Source organism: Alligator mississippiensis, chromosome 6 (genome assembly GCF_030867095.1).
Source record: "Alligator mississippiensis isolate rAllMis1 chromosome 6, rAllMis1, whole genome shotgun sequence".
In the NCBI taxonomy this organism is placed as follows: Eukaryota; Metazoa; Chordata; order Crocodylia; family Alligatoridae; genus Alligator; species Alligator mississippiensis.
In genome coordinates, this window is record NC_081829.1 from 97,143,761 (window position 1) to 97,161,063 (window position 17,303).

Consider the following 17,303-nt stretch of genomic DNA (forward strand, 5'->3'; position numbering starts at 1 on the left):
TCAGATCTACATGCATGCCAGATCAGCAAAGAACAGGGCCGTTTCAAACCATAACGAACATGCCCAGTTGTGCTAGCGGTTGCAGGCTGTGAATCCAAGCCCAAGCAGATACCAACATCCCATTAAAACTGCCTTCTTTTTGTGCATGTCTGAGGGGGCTGGGTGCTCTATTATCATGGCTGATTTGACCTCTATCATGGAGCTTTAACATTCAGGCATTTCTTAGATTTAATACAAGCATCAAAACCTGGAAACAAACTGTAAATTAAATCAAGTTGTTTACGATACATTTGCTCAAATCTAATAGGCAACCAGAAACATTTATTAAACTGGATCTGTGTTAATCCAAGCAAGTTGGCCTTTGGGTAGGAGGCAATATTAGTGGACCAGCAATCACTATAGGAAAAGGAGAACATTTTTGTGCAGGATGGATTTAAAAGGGAAACCAGTTTGCAGTGATGACCTTTGCGTGTAGGGCAAAATGTGCAGCAGCACAGGACATGGTCGCTGCTGTCTGTGATGTCCGTGGCTCTCACAGGAATGGAGATGCCCAGACTCTTGGAAAGATGCCACATGTGCCGAGCTGGGCCTCAGGATTATAATTCCTCTGGGCTCGTCAGTGCCAAAAATACGCAGTCGATGCCCCCCAAATGGTTGCTTAGATGGGCAGGGAAGACTAGACTGTCACCCATAGCACTTCAGAGTCACAACAGCATAAACTCCAGAGAGAACAGGACACAGAAAAACAAAAGAAACATTTGCTGTTTCAGCGGGACAGGTGAGAAAGTACTTGCAGAAACCCAGGCTCAAATCACAATGAGTCCTTTGCATGCTTTGCCCTAGTACCGGCCCCTGTAGTTGCTGTCGCGCACGCCCAAGACAAATACAGCGGGGCTGTGCTGATGCTGCAATTCTCTAAATCAGTTGTTATGCACCATGCACCAGCGTTTTGGCAAGAGCACAGACGCTGCCGACGCTGCTGTCTCTGTATTCCCTTTTGCCATCCGCCAGCCTAATGCTGAGCTGTAATGAGTCATTCTTTCCTGCACGTGCGTATTTGTAACACGGCCCGCTTTCAGAGGGAGGATGGTGAGGACAGACCAGCCCAAGGCAATGGATCAAAGCTCACAGCCAACTCTTTGGGTTTTTTTGTTGGTCTAGGAAAAAGGGACACAGGACAGCAGCTTTGCACAAATCCAAACCTGCTTTCCTTAAAAGAGCTCAGTGAGATTAGCTATACCAATGACTCTCAATCAGGGCACTGCGGCATCCTGGGGTGCCTCGGGATCCTTTCGAGGGTGCACGCAATGTTAGTACTGCTAGATGTGCAAACACGATTCACAAGTTAAACCCGAAGATTTCAAATAGGTATCCATATTGTTAAGAAAATACTGCTCTGTCGTGGTCCTTCTGAGTTCTTTGGCAACAAAAGAATTGCCCTATTACTTCTCTGCAGTCAAAAAATGAGTGAGGACTAAGACCTGGCATTTTGCAATGGGTGTCTCAAGTCTAAAAAGGCTGGCTCAAGTCTAAGAAGGTGATAACTACTGAGAGAGACGAACCTTTATTGGTATTAAATCTTATTAGTGTCTTCCATCACCATCAGACACCAATCACTTACAGGTCTGAGATGATCTCCAGACAGACAGAGCCAAGGGGCGATACACTGGTATCAGATAACTTTCTCCTCCCTCTTATTCTAAAAGGCTGAAATGTTATAGCCCACCTGCAATCTGATCTCCAGCGTTGAGGGGAAAAAAAGCTAAGGCCCCGTTCTGCCCCTGCCATTTGCACCTGGCCTGGCTATCCAAACCTGCGTGATCCTTGCAAAAATAGGTGTGTTTTTATATAGAGAAAGTTTAACTTAGTTTAAAATTGTAGTATGGACAATGAGGTGTAGTCTTCAACTCGAAATAACTAGTTGAGCTAAACTCAAGTGGGAGGATGTAGGACTGGATTAATTTGGTTACATCAAGGTAAAAACATCCATGTTCTGTCTCTACTAGGCGCATCTACATGTGCACTTTTGTACTAGGTTTAATGTGCGTTACCTAAAGCGCATTAATGAACGTGTAGATGCACACTGTGTTAGCTAACTTGATGTAAAATCACTTTTTCTGCAATGAACACACAGCGGGAGCCCCCGTCTGTCCATGTGAATACAGGATGTTGATGCTGATGTTACTAAAACTGCCTTCATAAATATTGATGGACGTAAAACTGCAACCACATTATTGTCTGCATGAGTTACACCTGGAAAAAATGGAGGAGAGCATCTGCATGTGTCACCCCACAGATCTCTCCTGCAAATAACCTGCATTAAAGAATCTTTCCCTGACACTCCTGTAACAGTATTTTTTCATAGATTCATAGATGTTAGGGTCAGAAGGGACCTCAATAGATCATCGAGTCCGACCCCCTGCATAGGCAGGAAAGAGTGCTGGGTCTAGATGACCCCAGCTAGATGGTTATCTAACCTCCTCTTGAAGACCCCCAGGGTAGGGGAGAGCACCACCTCCCTTGGGAGCCCGTTCCAGACCTTGGTCACTCTAACTGTGAAGAAGTTCTTCCTAATGTCCAATCTAAATCTGCTCCCTGCTAGCTTGTGGCCATTATTTCTTATAAGAAATTTTTATTTCAGTCTTCAGCAAAAGGACCCTCAGTAGTAGGCAACTGGTTTTCTTTGCCAGTTCTTTGAGTATCCACGTAAGAGAAATGTCATTTGCATCTCTTATACGTACTCTGGACTACGAACAAAAGGTATGGACAGGCACAAACAATTCATTGGAAGCTTGCCTTGAATTTCTAGATAACGGTAGTTGTTTGAATAGGAACAGCTTTCAAGTGCTGTGTTGAACCCCAGCATTACATGCTGTATACCGGTATATAATGGACAAACTGATGATTATTTGAACACCAGCCGCTTTTAAATGCTGTGCTGAAACCCAGCATTATCCCATATACAACGGTATGTAATTTTGTTAAGTTGCAAGTGAACGCCGGTAAATAACAGTGGTTGTCAAAGCACGGGAGTGCCAATAATAACCAGCTGGAAAAAAAAAGTGTAATGATTCTTGCTAACTGCAACAAGGGGGATGGGGAACAATCACAAAGCATAAAGTTGAGATCCCATTCAGACTTTTTAGAATCAGGAAATGCCAAATGAAGCAAGGACAGCATATCTTTGTTCCACTTTGTTCCCATCGAACCATCTAAGTGAAACAGGTGCAAGGAGAGGGGTGGGGAATCTTACCTTCGTGCTGTTACCAAACCACCAGAAGTAGGTGAGCGTGCCAGACTGACTTGGCCACACCACGGCAGTAACGTTGACTTCCTTATTCCTGATGGCGACAAAGGGGACGCTGAGATGGACATGTTCCAGTGGACCTGTGGGAGATGACCAAATTATGACAGGGTTCCACATAAGTCTCCCTTGCTCTGTATTTTACAAATCTTCCCTTCTTATTAAAAGCAGGGGAGGTAATTAGAGAATCCAGCCCCTGGATATCTACTTAGAGCAGGATTTGGAGCGCTTCAAATGCATGTCTGTACCCTGATTTGAAGCACTTCAAATTCAGAGCGTTTCAGCACCTGCTGAAGGCCACCATCTCGTGTTGCATGCCGCGTAACAATGCTTAGAAAATACTGACTTCCAGTCTCCACCCACATGAACTGTATCTTCAGATGAAAGGCTCCATGTTTGACACCCACCTTCTGAGCCATGTTGGGCGAACAGAGTCTCCTTTGCATAATCAAATATACATTGTAGAGATGGGCAAAAATCAACACCCTATGTTTTTGGTAAGGTCATCCATTATTGCTATCAATGAACACCAAGGAAGATAGGCATTGGAAGTGGTCCTACACCCATTTCTTATATCAACCCCCTGTTATTTTTATAGATCAGAACACTATATATCAAAATATTTCAAATGTTGATATTATTTTTTAGCCAAACATTGCTGTAGTGCCCAGGATCGCCCATCATAGACCTGGATCCCACTGTGTCACACGCTGCACAAGCACAGAACAAAAGAGATGGTCCCTGCCACAAAAACCATAAATATCTAAGTAAGATGAGAGACATCAAGTTGATAAAGAAAGACCAAGGGGAAAGGAGACAGTGGAGGAAAGCAAGATGGGCAGCAGAGGCACCATAGCAAAGGACTTCTAGAAGGGGGCCAGCGAAGTGGCTTTGGTCCTTTCCAGCATGGGGGCAGCTCAGGAGACAGCTTGAAGGTGCTTGCTCAAAAATTTAATCCAGGATTGATTGGTATTTAGGTGCAATTAATAGTTAACAAGAATCTAGTTGGTTTTGAACTGGTGTACGTGAAAAATCCCAGTTTGTTCCTACTCAAAATCCACTGGTACCGACAATCTCTGGGAGCTTGTATTCATGTGGTTTGCATCACAAAGAAATCTGCATGAGGTTGGCTAAGAATGGAAACGGGTGCTTTTTGACCAAACTTAGGACTTTGGGGACTCAGCTGATATCACTGGTATTTGTGGATTTTTTTTTCCCTTTCATATAGCCCATCTTTGTCCTCTGATTATCCAAGGAACACTCCTCTGAAAAGAAATGTGTAGTGACAAGAGAAAATGCTTAGCAAATAGGAAGCTGAACTTGCCTACAGATTGCTAAAAAAAAAGTGGCAATCTGGAAAATATAGCAGCAGCAAAGAGCCCAAAATAACCTTAGCACTCACTCCCAGTGCATAACAATTAAGACTTTAGTTCTTCATCAAGGAGGGGGAAAAAAAGAAGAAAAAAAGAGAAATAGAAAGTAAGTAAGTAAGAGGAGGAAAAAAAGCAGATGGAAAAAACCCTAGCATTTCAAGCAAAAATGTTAGCGTTTTCTCCATCTGTTTTCTTTCTCTTCCTCTGTGTCAGCAGAACTGAATTGTAATGGGTATTTAAGACACACGGGGTGTTCTGGGGTCTCGCTGAGCTTTTTTTGTTGGTGTTTTTCACAATACAGCAGCCAAACCCACTGGTATGACCTACCAGGGAGCATGGGTGGCCTTTTGGAAAACTCACTTCTTATGGGACCTAGATACTAGACCACAGAAAACCAATGGAGGCAAGGCTCTATTTGGCCCTAAGCTTTCCAATGTGCTGACCCCCATGAAGGAAAGGGTATTTATTCGTAGATGTAAGGGGGAAAGGGGCAGAAAAATGTTTTGCTTACAATAAAGGGTCAGCAGCCTGAGAAGCCTGAATGACCCCAGTATGAAGGGACGATAAGAGGTGTCTAAAGATGGGGTAGACAAGGACAGACTGGTATAGCATCACCAGCTGAGTCCCCACCTCTGGAGTCCTTGTCATCAAACCGCCATTGCTATAATAAAATTAAATAATCCCTGGGTAATGGGCTGTTATTACCAGCTCACCACGACTTTTGTTAGCTAATGGCCCAAGGTGAAGCCAAGAGCGGTTAACGCTCTAATAACCTGTTGTTAAATGGAGCCAGGATGGACATGGAGGGAATGACAAGCACAATTAAAGCTTCAAGGGATATTAATTTCATCGTGCATGCAGCTCGGGATTTGAAAATGATGTTCTTCTCAGGTGCCGGGTGTATTTATGAGTAGGAGGAGAAGGCAGTTGATCTTCATGAATGCCGTCAGGGACACAGTGTAAGGGGTACATCAGAGTGCTGCTGGACCACTCGTACCATGTGGCCTAGTGGTGTGAGCACAGGCCAGAGAGCCTGCATTACCATCATTTTTGTCTTAGATTTGACTCCTGCTTGCTCTTTCCTTTGGCTAAAAATGTAAGAACCGCTCTTCTGGTTCAGACCAGAGATACGTTTTGCCCCAGTGGTGGCCAACTGCAGATGTTTTAATGGAAGAATGTGAAACCCAGGGCATATAGGAATGATCCAACTGCTCTCACACCCTCCTCATCACCAGTAGGAGAGGGCATCACTAACCATTGGGTTTAATAACCCCTGATGGACCTGTCCTCCATAAATGCATCTAATCCCTTTTTTGAACCCATTTACGCTCCTGGCCTCCCCAGCATCCTGTGCTAAAGAGGTTCCAAGAAACTCACTTGAAGGGCTCCAGTCCTGCGATTTCTCATAGATAATTTGGGTTAATCATATTTACCTACTGGATGTGCATTTGTGAGAGTAAAAGTAGCTAATGCCTGTCAAACACATTAAATATAAAAAGCACTATATAAGTACTCATGTATTATTGATATTAATGTCCCAATAAATGTGCTAGGCATAATGGTTTTGCTTTATTTAATCAGCATTGCAACACCCCCCCCCACACCCCTCCCCAGTATTCAAACAATCATGAATCAGGAACCCAAAAATCATTAGATTGACTTAAAAGTCACGGTATTTAATAATGCATTCTAAAATACTATTAAAGTTCATTTTATTTGCTTTCTCGTTTAAATGCCTTTGCAGCATGCTCGGTCGATGGCTTCAAGCTCTTCTTTGCCATTGCCACATGGGCGACAAATGTACTTTCTATTTAAAAGCAAAAGCCAAGAGTCTCCTATATTCACATGACTGCAAGAACTGAGCATTTAAAAGGAAAAAAAAAATCAAATATCATGTGTCATGTTGAACACAAACTTCCTTCCTGCTGGACATGCCAAGTCCTATATTGTGTCTATCAGGTAATCAGGGCAAAACATCAAAACACTGACATTTTTTTGTGAAATTAAAATTACAATTTCCAAAATGGAAACACTGAAGTGTTTTGTTTCGAGTGTTTTCAGCAACGAATCGTGTCTGCTGAAGTGCCACAATGCCATAGAAACGCTCTAATTTTTAGATGTGCCTCATGCTTTTGTTCCCCCTCTCTGGGACAGGGTGTCTGGCTGGACTGTGTCTCCCATAAGGCCTCCTGCAGCTCAGTGCGTTGAGACTGTAATGCATTAGCAGAGGTGGACCAAAGTCCTCAACCATTGGGCGTCTCAGCAGAGCACGGCAGCACTGTAGACTGAGGCAATTCAACATTGAGATGCCTTCGATCAAAAGGTGTTGGTTCTGTATAACAAACCAAGCTGCCTTGATTCCTGTCACAGCAAAATGAAAGGAAATCCTTCTGTTCCAGTTTTCCCAAAAAGAAAATCCCAAAGCAAAAAAAAATAAATAATCCAGATACAGAAAAACGAGATTGTGTGGAAACTGCATTGTATGTTGAAAAATCTTTTGGATGGAAAATTCCCAGCCAGCTGCAGGCATGAGACTTGCAATAAAACAAAAAACATGGGAACACTGTTTAATTATTTCTTGCGACTTATTTGCATGCAAATATTTCATAATGGCAATAAGACGCAAAAGGTAGCGTTTAGGTCTGGGCACTTGCAGTGCTCCTCCAGAAGTTTGGTTTTTCGGCTCCCCCAGAAGTCAACCTCTAAAATGTCAGATGTCATAGATCTGAAATTCACGGGCCCAAGATTCTCTCGTGCACTATATGGAAATGAAGCTGGAATAAGCCAATCTCATGGCGTTTCATTATTGTCAGGGCTGGCCAAAAGCGAAAACGGGGAAGGAACGATGCTGTGACATTAAAAAATAAAAGAGAGAGAAATAGAGCTGATTTTTTGAACGCCAGTTAAAAGAGCTCAGTTGGGTTCGCCTTACAGGATAGGTGGATGCTGCAGACAACTCTGGGCTCAGCACGACTGAGCTAGATCCTAGGGTGAAATCTTGACCCTGCTGAAGCTAATGGGAGCGTTGCCATTGATGTCAATGGAGCTACAATTTTGCCCCTAGTATTTAGCACCCTCATCTACTTACAGACCACATGTAGGAAGAGGACAGCGGTGTCAGAGCCCAGGCTGTTTTCTGCATATGCTGTCACCTGGAAGATCCCAGCACTCTTATACACATGCCTGATGCCGTCTTCTATCGGGCTGAAGTTTGCATAGGACACGGCGATACCATCTCCAAAATCTAGCTGAATATTTGTCCTTTGCAGATCACCCTGCAACAGAAAATACTGTAGTTAGGACCAGGCTGATAAGAGTGATATTGTGTCGCACTCCATCCTACCTCTTGCCTTCACCTTATTAGCACAAACACAACTCTCGCCAGCCACCAAACAAGCCTTGCCTGCTTCTGGAAGACCCAGAGCTGGGCCAGATCCAATCCCATGTATATCAGCAGTTGGCAGAACAACCTGCATGCTAACAGGTGTGAGTAGAGGTTATTCCCCCATCCCTTGTCCAAAAGCCTGTTGCGTGCACTGTTGCATGTGGGGTGGCCAACATGTGTCTTCCTTGGCAGCGGCTGCATTGAGAAGTGCTGGCCACGCATCTGCTGAGGAAGGGCAAGACGAGGCTTAGTTAGGATTTCCTTCCAGAGGCTGCTGCCATTCATTGCATACAGGGAAAGGAGAAAAACACCAAGGACTGAAAGAGGTAGACGAGCTCTCAGGCATGGTCCAGGGAATTCTCTAGGTCGTGTCGCACATCATACTTAGGATGTGTTAGCTGCACTTAAAGCACAAGTGTCCATGAGTTCAAGCAGTAAAACACATGCAAAGTGGAATCCTGTGCTAGCAAAGTTATGACTTTTTGTGGGAGGAATATTTCCTGAGTTCATTAAAATATCTTTAGCTATTCCTGGCCTGCTGCACGGAGATAATACGAGTTCAAGATTGCAATGAGGTGCCAGCATGCGCCTGACAATCAACTGATTGTGGGTCCCAGCTCCAGCATTGAACTGGAGTCTTGAACTGGCTGCCAACACACGTTGGCTTGGACCAACAGGATCAAGACTGCTGGGGGCAAAGACCCAGCTCTCCCAGGCATGCCAAGGGAGGCACTAGTCGGCTAGGCGGTGCTGGGCATGTGCTGGGAAGGCACAGGCGCCATGTATAGGGGTTGCATGTCCTCCCAGGTGGATGTGTGAGCTGCAATGCCCCGTGTCAAGGTCAGTGTTGGGGAAGGGGGCACAGCTGGCTCCAACCCTATCCAGAGTGGGCTGAAATCATAGTAAATATTATCATGCAACTGCTTAGAACATGCTCTAACCTTTAATGCAGCACAGTAATGCTTAATGCATGCCAAATAAAACACTGGCTATCTATACCTTGCAACAGGTTCTTAGACGCTTGCCTAGTGAGACTCGCTCTCATGTGCAGGACATAGTTAATCAACAGATTTGGGGCGAGGAAGGCATATTTTTCCAGGTGTCCCAGGAGGAAAGGTTCAGGTTCCTTTGCAGCATGGAGTGGTTTAAAAGCTGAACACACAGATGACTATGGCCTCCTGGCATCACCAAAGCACATCCCACCCAATCAATTCTGTGCCACTGCTGAGACCTCAGCATCTTGGTCTCTTGTTCTCTGCTTGCGGTACATAATTTCCTGAGTACTCAGTCTAAAAGAAGTTAGTGGATGAAATTTAGTGGCATGTGTGAACGGGAGTTGGATCAGATGATCGAACGGTCCCTTCTGGCCCTAAACCCTCAGCAATCTTTGGCACAAACAACTGAGCAACAGTGGATGTGAGACCCCAGGATTGAAGGTCACGTCAGCTTCCAGAAGCTGCATCGGGTTCGTTTGAATCAGTTGCTGAACCAAGTTCACTTTCGGAGCAGCTCTGACTGTGATTTCAGAGCAGCTCATTTTAACCTTTTCCTGGGCAGCTAAATGCAAGCCAAAATAAGGCTGGTCCCAGGGGACTGGAGAAGGGCTAACATAGTGCCTATCTTTAAATAGGGGGAAAAGGATGGGCCACTGTTAGTGTGAGCAAGGATAAGGCTGATCAATGTGTCACTCACACTCACACGTGCCTTCACACTCTTTCCTAGCTGCCTCAGGGCCTTAAGAAAGAGTGTGAAGGCACACCTGGGATGCTAGACTCCTGAAACCAAAGAGAGAAAAAGCGAGAGAGGGAGCTTCCGGCTTCAGACTGCACCTGGCTCCTGATGTCCACTTGGTCTGATGGGATACTGTGTGACACACTGATCAGCCTTATCCTTGCTCAACTGAACAGCAAAAGTCCCACTTGCTAAAAAAGGGCAGCGTGATGATCAAGGATAATGAAGATCCAGTCCAGCTGGGTTTAACGTGGGTAAGGAAGCCACTAGGTAGTACATAGCCATTGCCCCCTTATCTCCCTGCTCACCTGGGCGGGGAATTTGCTGGAGAAAGCCACCAAATCCACACAGCTGGTTTAAAAACTAAGCACTCGGATGGCAGGCAGCACCCTTGTGCCTTTACCGTGCAAACTATGTGGGCAGCTTTGCAGAACAGCGAGAGACAGATCCGCTGCTCCCACCCACTCTGTATAGGCGAAGTGGCACGAAGGGACCAGACATCTTGGGCAAGTTCCCTGCTGAGGATGACAAAAGTTTCTCTGCAATGACAAAACTCCCCGCCTGCAGCTTCTAGGGTGTTTGGGACCAGGGAGGGAGCTGGATGGTTGCTAGAAGCAACTAGACAGCAGGAGTTTTGCCAGGGACTTCAATGGGCCCCCTATTCTATGTTGCCCTCCTGGAAAAGTTCAATAGGATTTAACAAGGAGGCAACTGGTAGGGAATGACAGGGGAGTGCAATTTGGATGCTGTGTAAGACCTTCCAAAGTCATATGTAATATTGGGTAGGAGATGAGTTCCTGCCTAGAGGGAGTTCTTCACTGTCCTATCGTACGAGATGGCAGGGATAGGATTTTCTATTGCATGACTGCAGCGGTTAGGAAATTAGATAGAGAGGCGGCTATTGCTGGCTATATATCTGCAGGGCTGGTCTGGGAGGGGCTGCACAGAGCCTTATTCCACATGGAGGCCTCAGCACGGAGGATGAAGACAGATCTGGGCTAGATTCACTCCCAGTGACCTCTGCGTGAGAGTGTCCCTCCGCTGTGCCCGCAGCTCCAAACTCACCCAGACAATTATCTTTTCAATTCCCCCATTGCTGCCTGCGGGTATTTTCCCCCCCTTTATACAAAAGGGAAGGTTTGAGGGGGAATTTTCATGCCGAAACAAAAAGGATCCTTCTACCCAATTACGAGATTCAGCCTCCAATGCAAAACCATCCATAGCACCCTGCCCTCCTCTTCCCCTCTCAGCTCGGTATCCAGTGTATAAAATATTGAAAGGCACAGGCAAGCCCCACATACAATGTCAGCTATCCTGGAGTTTATGAATATAAATTAAATTGGAAATGAAGTAGAGGCATTTCAAACGGATAAAAATCATTGCTCTCCGGATATATTCAAAAGGCACAATTTTTATAGCTTCAGTCCTGTAAACTATCAAATGGGAATGCAATAATGACCTGCTATAAAGTTCTCGGCTTTGTAAATTGAAATCAATGGGCAAGGAAGAAATACTGGAGTGGGGGGGGGGGGTTGGAGGAGGAGAGTGTTGCCTTAGGAGGTGCCTTGGAGATGCTTGCTCACCTAACGTTGCCTGGGAAAGTTTTCCAAACTGAGTGCTTCCCTGGCATATTGCTAGAAGCCATTAGAGGAGCAGCGAGTGAAGACAAAAGCTAAACTCTGACAGGGCCAGTCGGTCTCCCAATACCCGTGTGCGCATATCTATTCAGACTGTCGTGCTCCATCAGTGAACATGCAGGCTAGGCACAGAAGCTACACGTAAATCAGTTGAAGTGATCAGAAAGTGGTTTAAACCTGTGACAGAACAGAAATTCAGTGCACACAAACCAGTTTCAAAATGGCTGAAACTGGTTTAAGAGAAACCTGGTTGAATGTAGGTATCAGACTTAACTGATGTGGGCCAAACCAGTTTCTGAAACTTCTGTCCCAGACCCCTGCCTGGTCCAAGTTAAATCACAGTCCCCCAGCATCCCAGCATGCTTTGCAGCCCTGGGCTGGACTGTGCTGTCTGCTTCAGAGAGCAGGGCTGGCTCTGCCCCTGCCCCACTGCTTCCTATATGGCTGACAAGGGGGGGGGGGGTACAAGCCCAGCTGGGGATGCAGCCCAGTCTACTGGGCAAGACTGCCCCACCCCAGGCAATCCCCAGCTGGAGTCTGGGCAGGGGGGTAAACATCCTTTTCCCTGCTCAAACTTTCTGCTGGCCGTAACCATGGACTACAAATCCCAGAGGCACCCAGAAGCAGGAAGAGGAAGTGATGGGCAACCCTGCAGGGTCCTGCTGCTGTAATTCTGGACTGCAAATCCCAGCAGGAATTGGGGGCAGCAGGAAGAGGAAGTGAACACAGCCAGACAGCTGTGCTCTAGCACTTCCTGGCTCCTGGCCTGAGCCACTGCAGGCATGTGGCTGCATTTCCTGAATCAAAGGTAAATGCCTATTCACTTCTGTTTCAATTTAATCTGTGCAGTTTAGACTACCCTGCAAAGACTGAACTGACTCAGCCTCGGGCTTTTTGACTGTCTGTACCTAGCCGCAGAGTTCTGATAATTACTCGGGCTCCTCTCCTGAAAAAAACAGTCCAAGGCGAGTAACAGGGATTTTGCTCTCTTGTGTGGCTGCATAGTCCAGTCCTAAGTGTGCCTGTGTATGTGCGTGTATCTGTGTAAAAGCCCTCCACGTGCTTATATTACCACCATGGAGAGAGCCGCACTTACTAAAAGCCAAGCTATAAGGTCAAATCCAAGCCTGGCCATAAATCTAGGGGAAACCACCTTTGGAGAGACATATGGTGCAACCTTCAACACCTAATGCAGGGGGTGGCAGCCAGATCCAGCCCGTGGAGCCATTGGATCTGGTATGCAGAGCTGGAGGGGTTGGCAATATTTGGAAGAGGGGGGTTTCACCCATGCCACCCAGCAACTGGGCAGTGGAGAGAAATGGAAGTGGCAGCAGCAGCCAGGTGCTAGCACCGCTCTTCCTTGGACCTGAACTGGTCATTCACTGGTCTAGTGGCCTACCACTAGATAATGTTGCTGACCCATGGTCTACATGGATGGATGCAGCCCAGCCATTCATACCAGTGCACTCAGGTGTTTAACGGGGAAAAGGAACTGGGGACTGATCCCAAAGCTATTGGTCCTGATCTTCAATGGGTGTACTTCATCCGTCCTAATGGAGGATCTGACCAACTGCTTTTATGCCATGAAGCTAGGCACATCACACACACACACACACGCACGCACTTTTCTGAAACCCTTTAAGAAATAGATCTGGCAGAAAAACTGGAGGGAGGCACAGAGGTTTTGCAACAAGTTATAAAATAATTCGAGCTGCTTGGGAAAGGAGCCTTCCCCTCCCACAAAACCTTTTGAAGCCAATTGCTTCCTTTACCCTGCGATTTTTCCGTGATTGCTTTCAGGTTCCATCAGAAAAAAAAAAAATCAGAACTTTCTCCTTGAACGTTCAGGGTTTAAAACTGAAAACTATTTTGGGTTTTTTGTCCTAAAAATGAAATGCAAATAATTAAAAAAAAACAAAAAACGCCCCCCCTCTCCGACAGTGAAATTATTGTGAGCTTTTCCATGTCACTGAAAATCCATTATTCCGTGGAAAAATGCTCTGGCCGGCTCTAGTAAGGACCTTTTCCGGTAGAGGACATTGAAATGGATGCATCTTGGCCCTGTTTAAAATCTAGCCAAACCAATTTGCATCTCTGCCAGCCTCCTTCAATCCCCATGTCTTGTTCAAACACAGCTCTTCACCCCCCTCGCCTGCTACCTTAGTCCCGTCTGTTTATGATCTTTTGTACACCGCAGTTCCGCTCGAGTTCCCTAATAAATTACTACTAGATTCCTAATTTTTAGATTATGTCTGTTCTTTTCTCAACTCCCACTCACCGGCGTCTGAACAAAGCGTTTTACCCTGTCAAATCTAAATAGATAATAGAATCAGCCAGGTAGACATGAAATCCCCTTTGTATGGGAATTGGGGTGGATAGGAAGCCAGGCACAAGTACGCAAGAGAGGCCCTGGCAACTGAGAGGGGTTTTGATGAAATGCTTAGTTCCTTTCGATTCTTTTTTAAAGGAACAAATAAAAAAAATGGGGGTGCTTTAAAGATGAGGAAAGAGATGCGAGAACCAGCATCTTCCAATGGCCAACGTAGGCCATCTTCTAACAATGCCCCCTCGGGGATGGGATGCTGAGGAAGGTGATCTGGAGCACAGGTCTTTTTTTTATGACATTTCTTATCAAGGACCTGGGAAATCACATGCTTCTGGGCCTGTGGGGTTTGAGCTGCCATTTGCTATAGAAGTGTGCAGTACGATGGGCCTCTGACAACCGTGGTCCTTGACAAGACAGGTGGGCAGCGGAGTACCCCGCTCAACGAGCACTCTTGCTACTGCAGTGGTTGTGGAGGTGGATGAGACTCTGCTACCGATTGCAGCATCAGCAGTGGTCTGATTTGGCATTTCGGAGAGAAAGAGAAAAGCAAAAGAGGCAAAGGAGGCTGTCAGCTGTCATTTATAATAATGTCAGGAGGACGTGAATCCCCTGGACCTTGTGTTTCAGAGAAAACAGACACTGTCTGGGAGAAAAGCATCCAAGAGGGATGGGAGTTCCTAGTGGACATAATATTGGGGGGCCAACATCAAGCTATTTGAGCATAGAGGAAAGGTAAGAGACTGATGTTCTCACACTTCTTCACTGTGTGAACAATCAAGAGATGCACACAAGCAGCGGAAGGAAAGGTGCGTCTCAGAGGAAAGAGATGAAGCAACAGCACAGATGTGCGAGGGCAAAAGTCAGAGAGAGCAAAGGCAAGAAATAAGTTACAACTGGCAAGAAAGGTAAACACAATGAGACGAGGTTCGGCCGGCACGTTAGGTGAAAAAGAGAGATGGTTTGTGTGCAGCTCAATGGAGAAGGGGAGCTGTTAACAGAAGGTGCAAAAAAGGCAGGGCTGCTCGGTGCCCACTTTGCTTCCGTCTTCGCACAAGAAGAAGCTGTAACCAAGTGACTAGCCATGTTAATATAACCGAAGAAGGGGAGTGCTGCAGATCATGAGCAAGCAAGGACCTGAAAACATTTAAGCCAGCAGAGCCTTATGGAGTTCACCTTGGGGGACTCAGGGCATGCGATGAAGAAATCTTGTGGCCACCAGCAATAATATGTGCAAAATCTTAAGATGACAGATGCGGTCCCAGGGGACTGGAGAAGGGCTAACACAGTGCCTGTCTTTAAACTGGGGGAAAAGGATGGTCCACAGAATTATGGGCTGGTCAGTCTGACTTCAATACCTGGGAAGTTACTAGAGAAAATGATAAGAGTTCAAATCTCAGGAGGAGATGGTGAACATAAGAGCCGTACTGGGTCAGACCAATGGTCCACCTAGCCTAGTATCCTGTCTCCAACATGGACGTGTTATGAACACACAGTGCAAATGCACCTTGATTCCCTTTTTGACAATGTAATCACTTTGGTGGAAAAGGAGAAGGCACCGGACATAACACCTGGGTTGTAGCAAGGTTTCGGACCCACTTCCCTCATGCCACTCTCCTAAGTAATCTGGAAAAGCTCCAGCTAGATAGCATCACTAGCAGCTGGGTACAAAGCTGGTTGAATAACCGTGAGCAAAATATAACTATCAATGGATCAACGCTCAACTGGCAGGAACGCTCGAGTAGATTTCCAGAGGGGTCTGGGCTGGGTCTACTGCTGTTTAACATGGTTATCAATGACTTGATTGCAGGGGGTAGAGAATATATCAGATCTGCAGATGACACAAACCTGGGAAGGATTCAAGCACGTTGGAGGACAGGATGAAATCCAAAGGCAAATTGGAGAATTGGGCTACGGACAGCATAATGAAATGCAGCACAGGGTACAGGTATAACGTGCTGTACTCAGGGAAGACAAGCTCACTGCAAACAGATAAAAGGGGAGATAAATGATTTGGCAGCAACACTGCCAAGAAGGCTCTGGTGGTTATGGTGAATCAGAAACTCTGCTGGGTCAGCAAGGGGATGCTGTTATAAGTAGGGGGGGCAAATGCAATTGTGGGTTGCATGAACAAAAGCATGATCTGTAAAAGGGACGGGAGGGAATAGTCCCGCTCTCCTTGGCACGGGTTAGGCCTCTAGTAGAGTGCTGCATGCAATGCTGAGCACCACATTTTAACAAGAATAGAGGGAAACCGGGGAAGGACCAGAGCATGCATGGATGATGAAGGTGATAAAGCTGCCTAGGGAAGTGGTGGCATTTTCTTCATGGGAGGTTTTCAAGGAGCAGCTGGATAAGCATCTGCTTGGGATGGTTTAGGACTGTGGTACTCAAGCTTTTGGCCCATGGACCAGATAAGTGGTGCAGGGCTGGATTGGGCCCTGCATGCCAAGATGAGGCCCTTCAAGGCTTCAGCTGACCCCCACATGTTGGGATCAGGCCCTGGGACCCCGCAGTGCCCCCTCCCTCCCCTGTGCACAGGGATTGGGCCTTGGGGCTCAGCACCGCCCTCTCCCAGCCCTGCATGCCAGGATTGGGCCCTGGTGGCCCGTGCCACCACATGAGACCAGGTGTCCGATCCAGTGCACAGGGTCCGAGGCAGAAATTGGGCAGCAGGGGAGCAGTGCCACGCTCCCCCACTCTCCCCTGCCAAATTTGCAAGCCAAGGGGGAGCCCCACTGGCCGGATGACATGGCACTGGGGAGTGGATCTGGCCTGCAGGCCAGGGGTCAAACACCCGGGGTTTAGGAGGAGCCAACCTGCAGGCGCACTGTATGACCCCAGAGGTTTCTCCTGACCATACAATTCCACGTTTAACCCGCCAGTCTCCACTGCCCTCTCTGCATCGGAGCATTTGACGTGCTACCCAAAAACTCCTCTCCAGAAATGGCCCAAGTGCTGCCACCCAACTGCTGTTTTCCTAAAGTTATAAAGACACCTGAGACAAAGGAGAGAGCCCCAGAAGCTGGGGCCAACGAGCCCCGCAACACATGTACCTCGTCCATGAGGATGATGAAGGTGGCGTTGTGCCCTTGTTCTGTAACGAGCTTGCCGTCGGTGGTGAGAATGTGTAGTCCACGTGGAGCCTTCCCGGGGCACTTTTCAGCCTTGGCCGTGTACTTCTCCCGGAGCCCATCCGTGCAGTTGTTAGACACGATCCTCCGATACCTGGGGAACATTAACATTTTGGGGATGCGCCTGGATATTTTTAACGCGTGCGTTTCAAAGAGCTGCCCAAGGCTGACAGCTCGCGCGCTGAGAGGAAAATCAAAGAAATCAAATGCTTTATTAAACTACAGAAGCCAAACAAATCAGAGCCCAGTCTCCTCCTGGGACCCCAGCTCCACCAGTGAGAATAGATTCATATTGTTGAGCTGAATTACTATATATGGATGAAAGCTGGGAAAGGCATAGTCCGCCCCTTCTCCGTTTCCCTGTCCCTGCAGTATTGTCCCTTGCATTATGGCATTTTATTATGTTTTTATTATCT

The 17,303-nt window shown here is 46.6% G+C and overlaps 1 protein-coding gene across 2 annotated transcripts in view; it reads right to left on the reverse strand.

Annotated features, from left to right (window-relative positions):
* The window catches only part of SORCS3 (sortilin related VPS10 domain containing receptor 3), a 419,433-nt gene that overhangs the window by 23,554 nt on the left and 378,576 nt on the right, over positions 1-17,303 (reverse strand). For both annotated transcript variants that reach the window (XM_059730194.1, XM_059730195.1), the window contains exons 18-20: positions 16,810-16,981; positions 7,766-7,952; positions 3,254-3,387 (exon numbers count right to left, since the gene is read on the reverse strand). In XM_059730194.1, the coding sequence (XP_059586177.1) occupies positions 3,254-3,387; positions 7,766-7,952; positions 16,810-16,981 (493 nt within the window). The remainder of the gene's footprint in view (positions 1-3,253; positions 3,388-7,765; positions 7,953-16,809; positions 16,982-17,303) is intronic.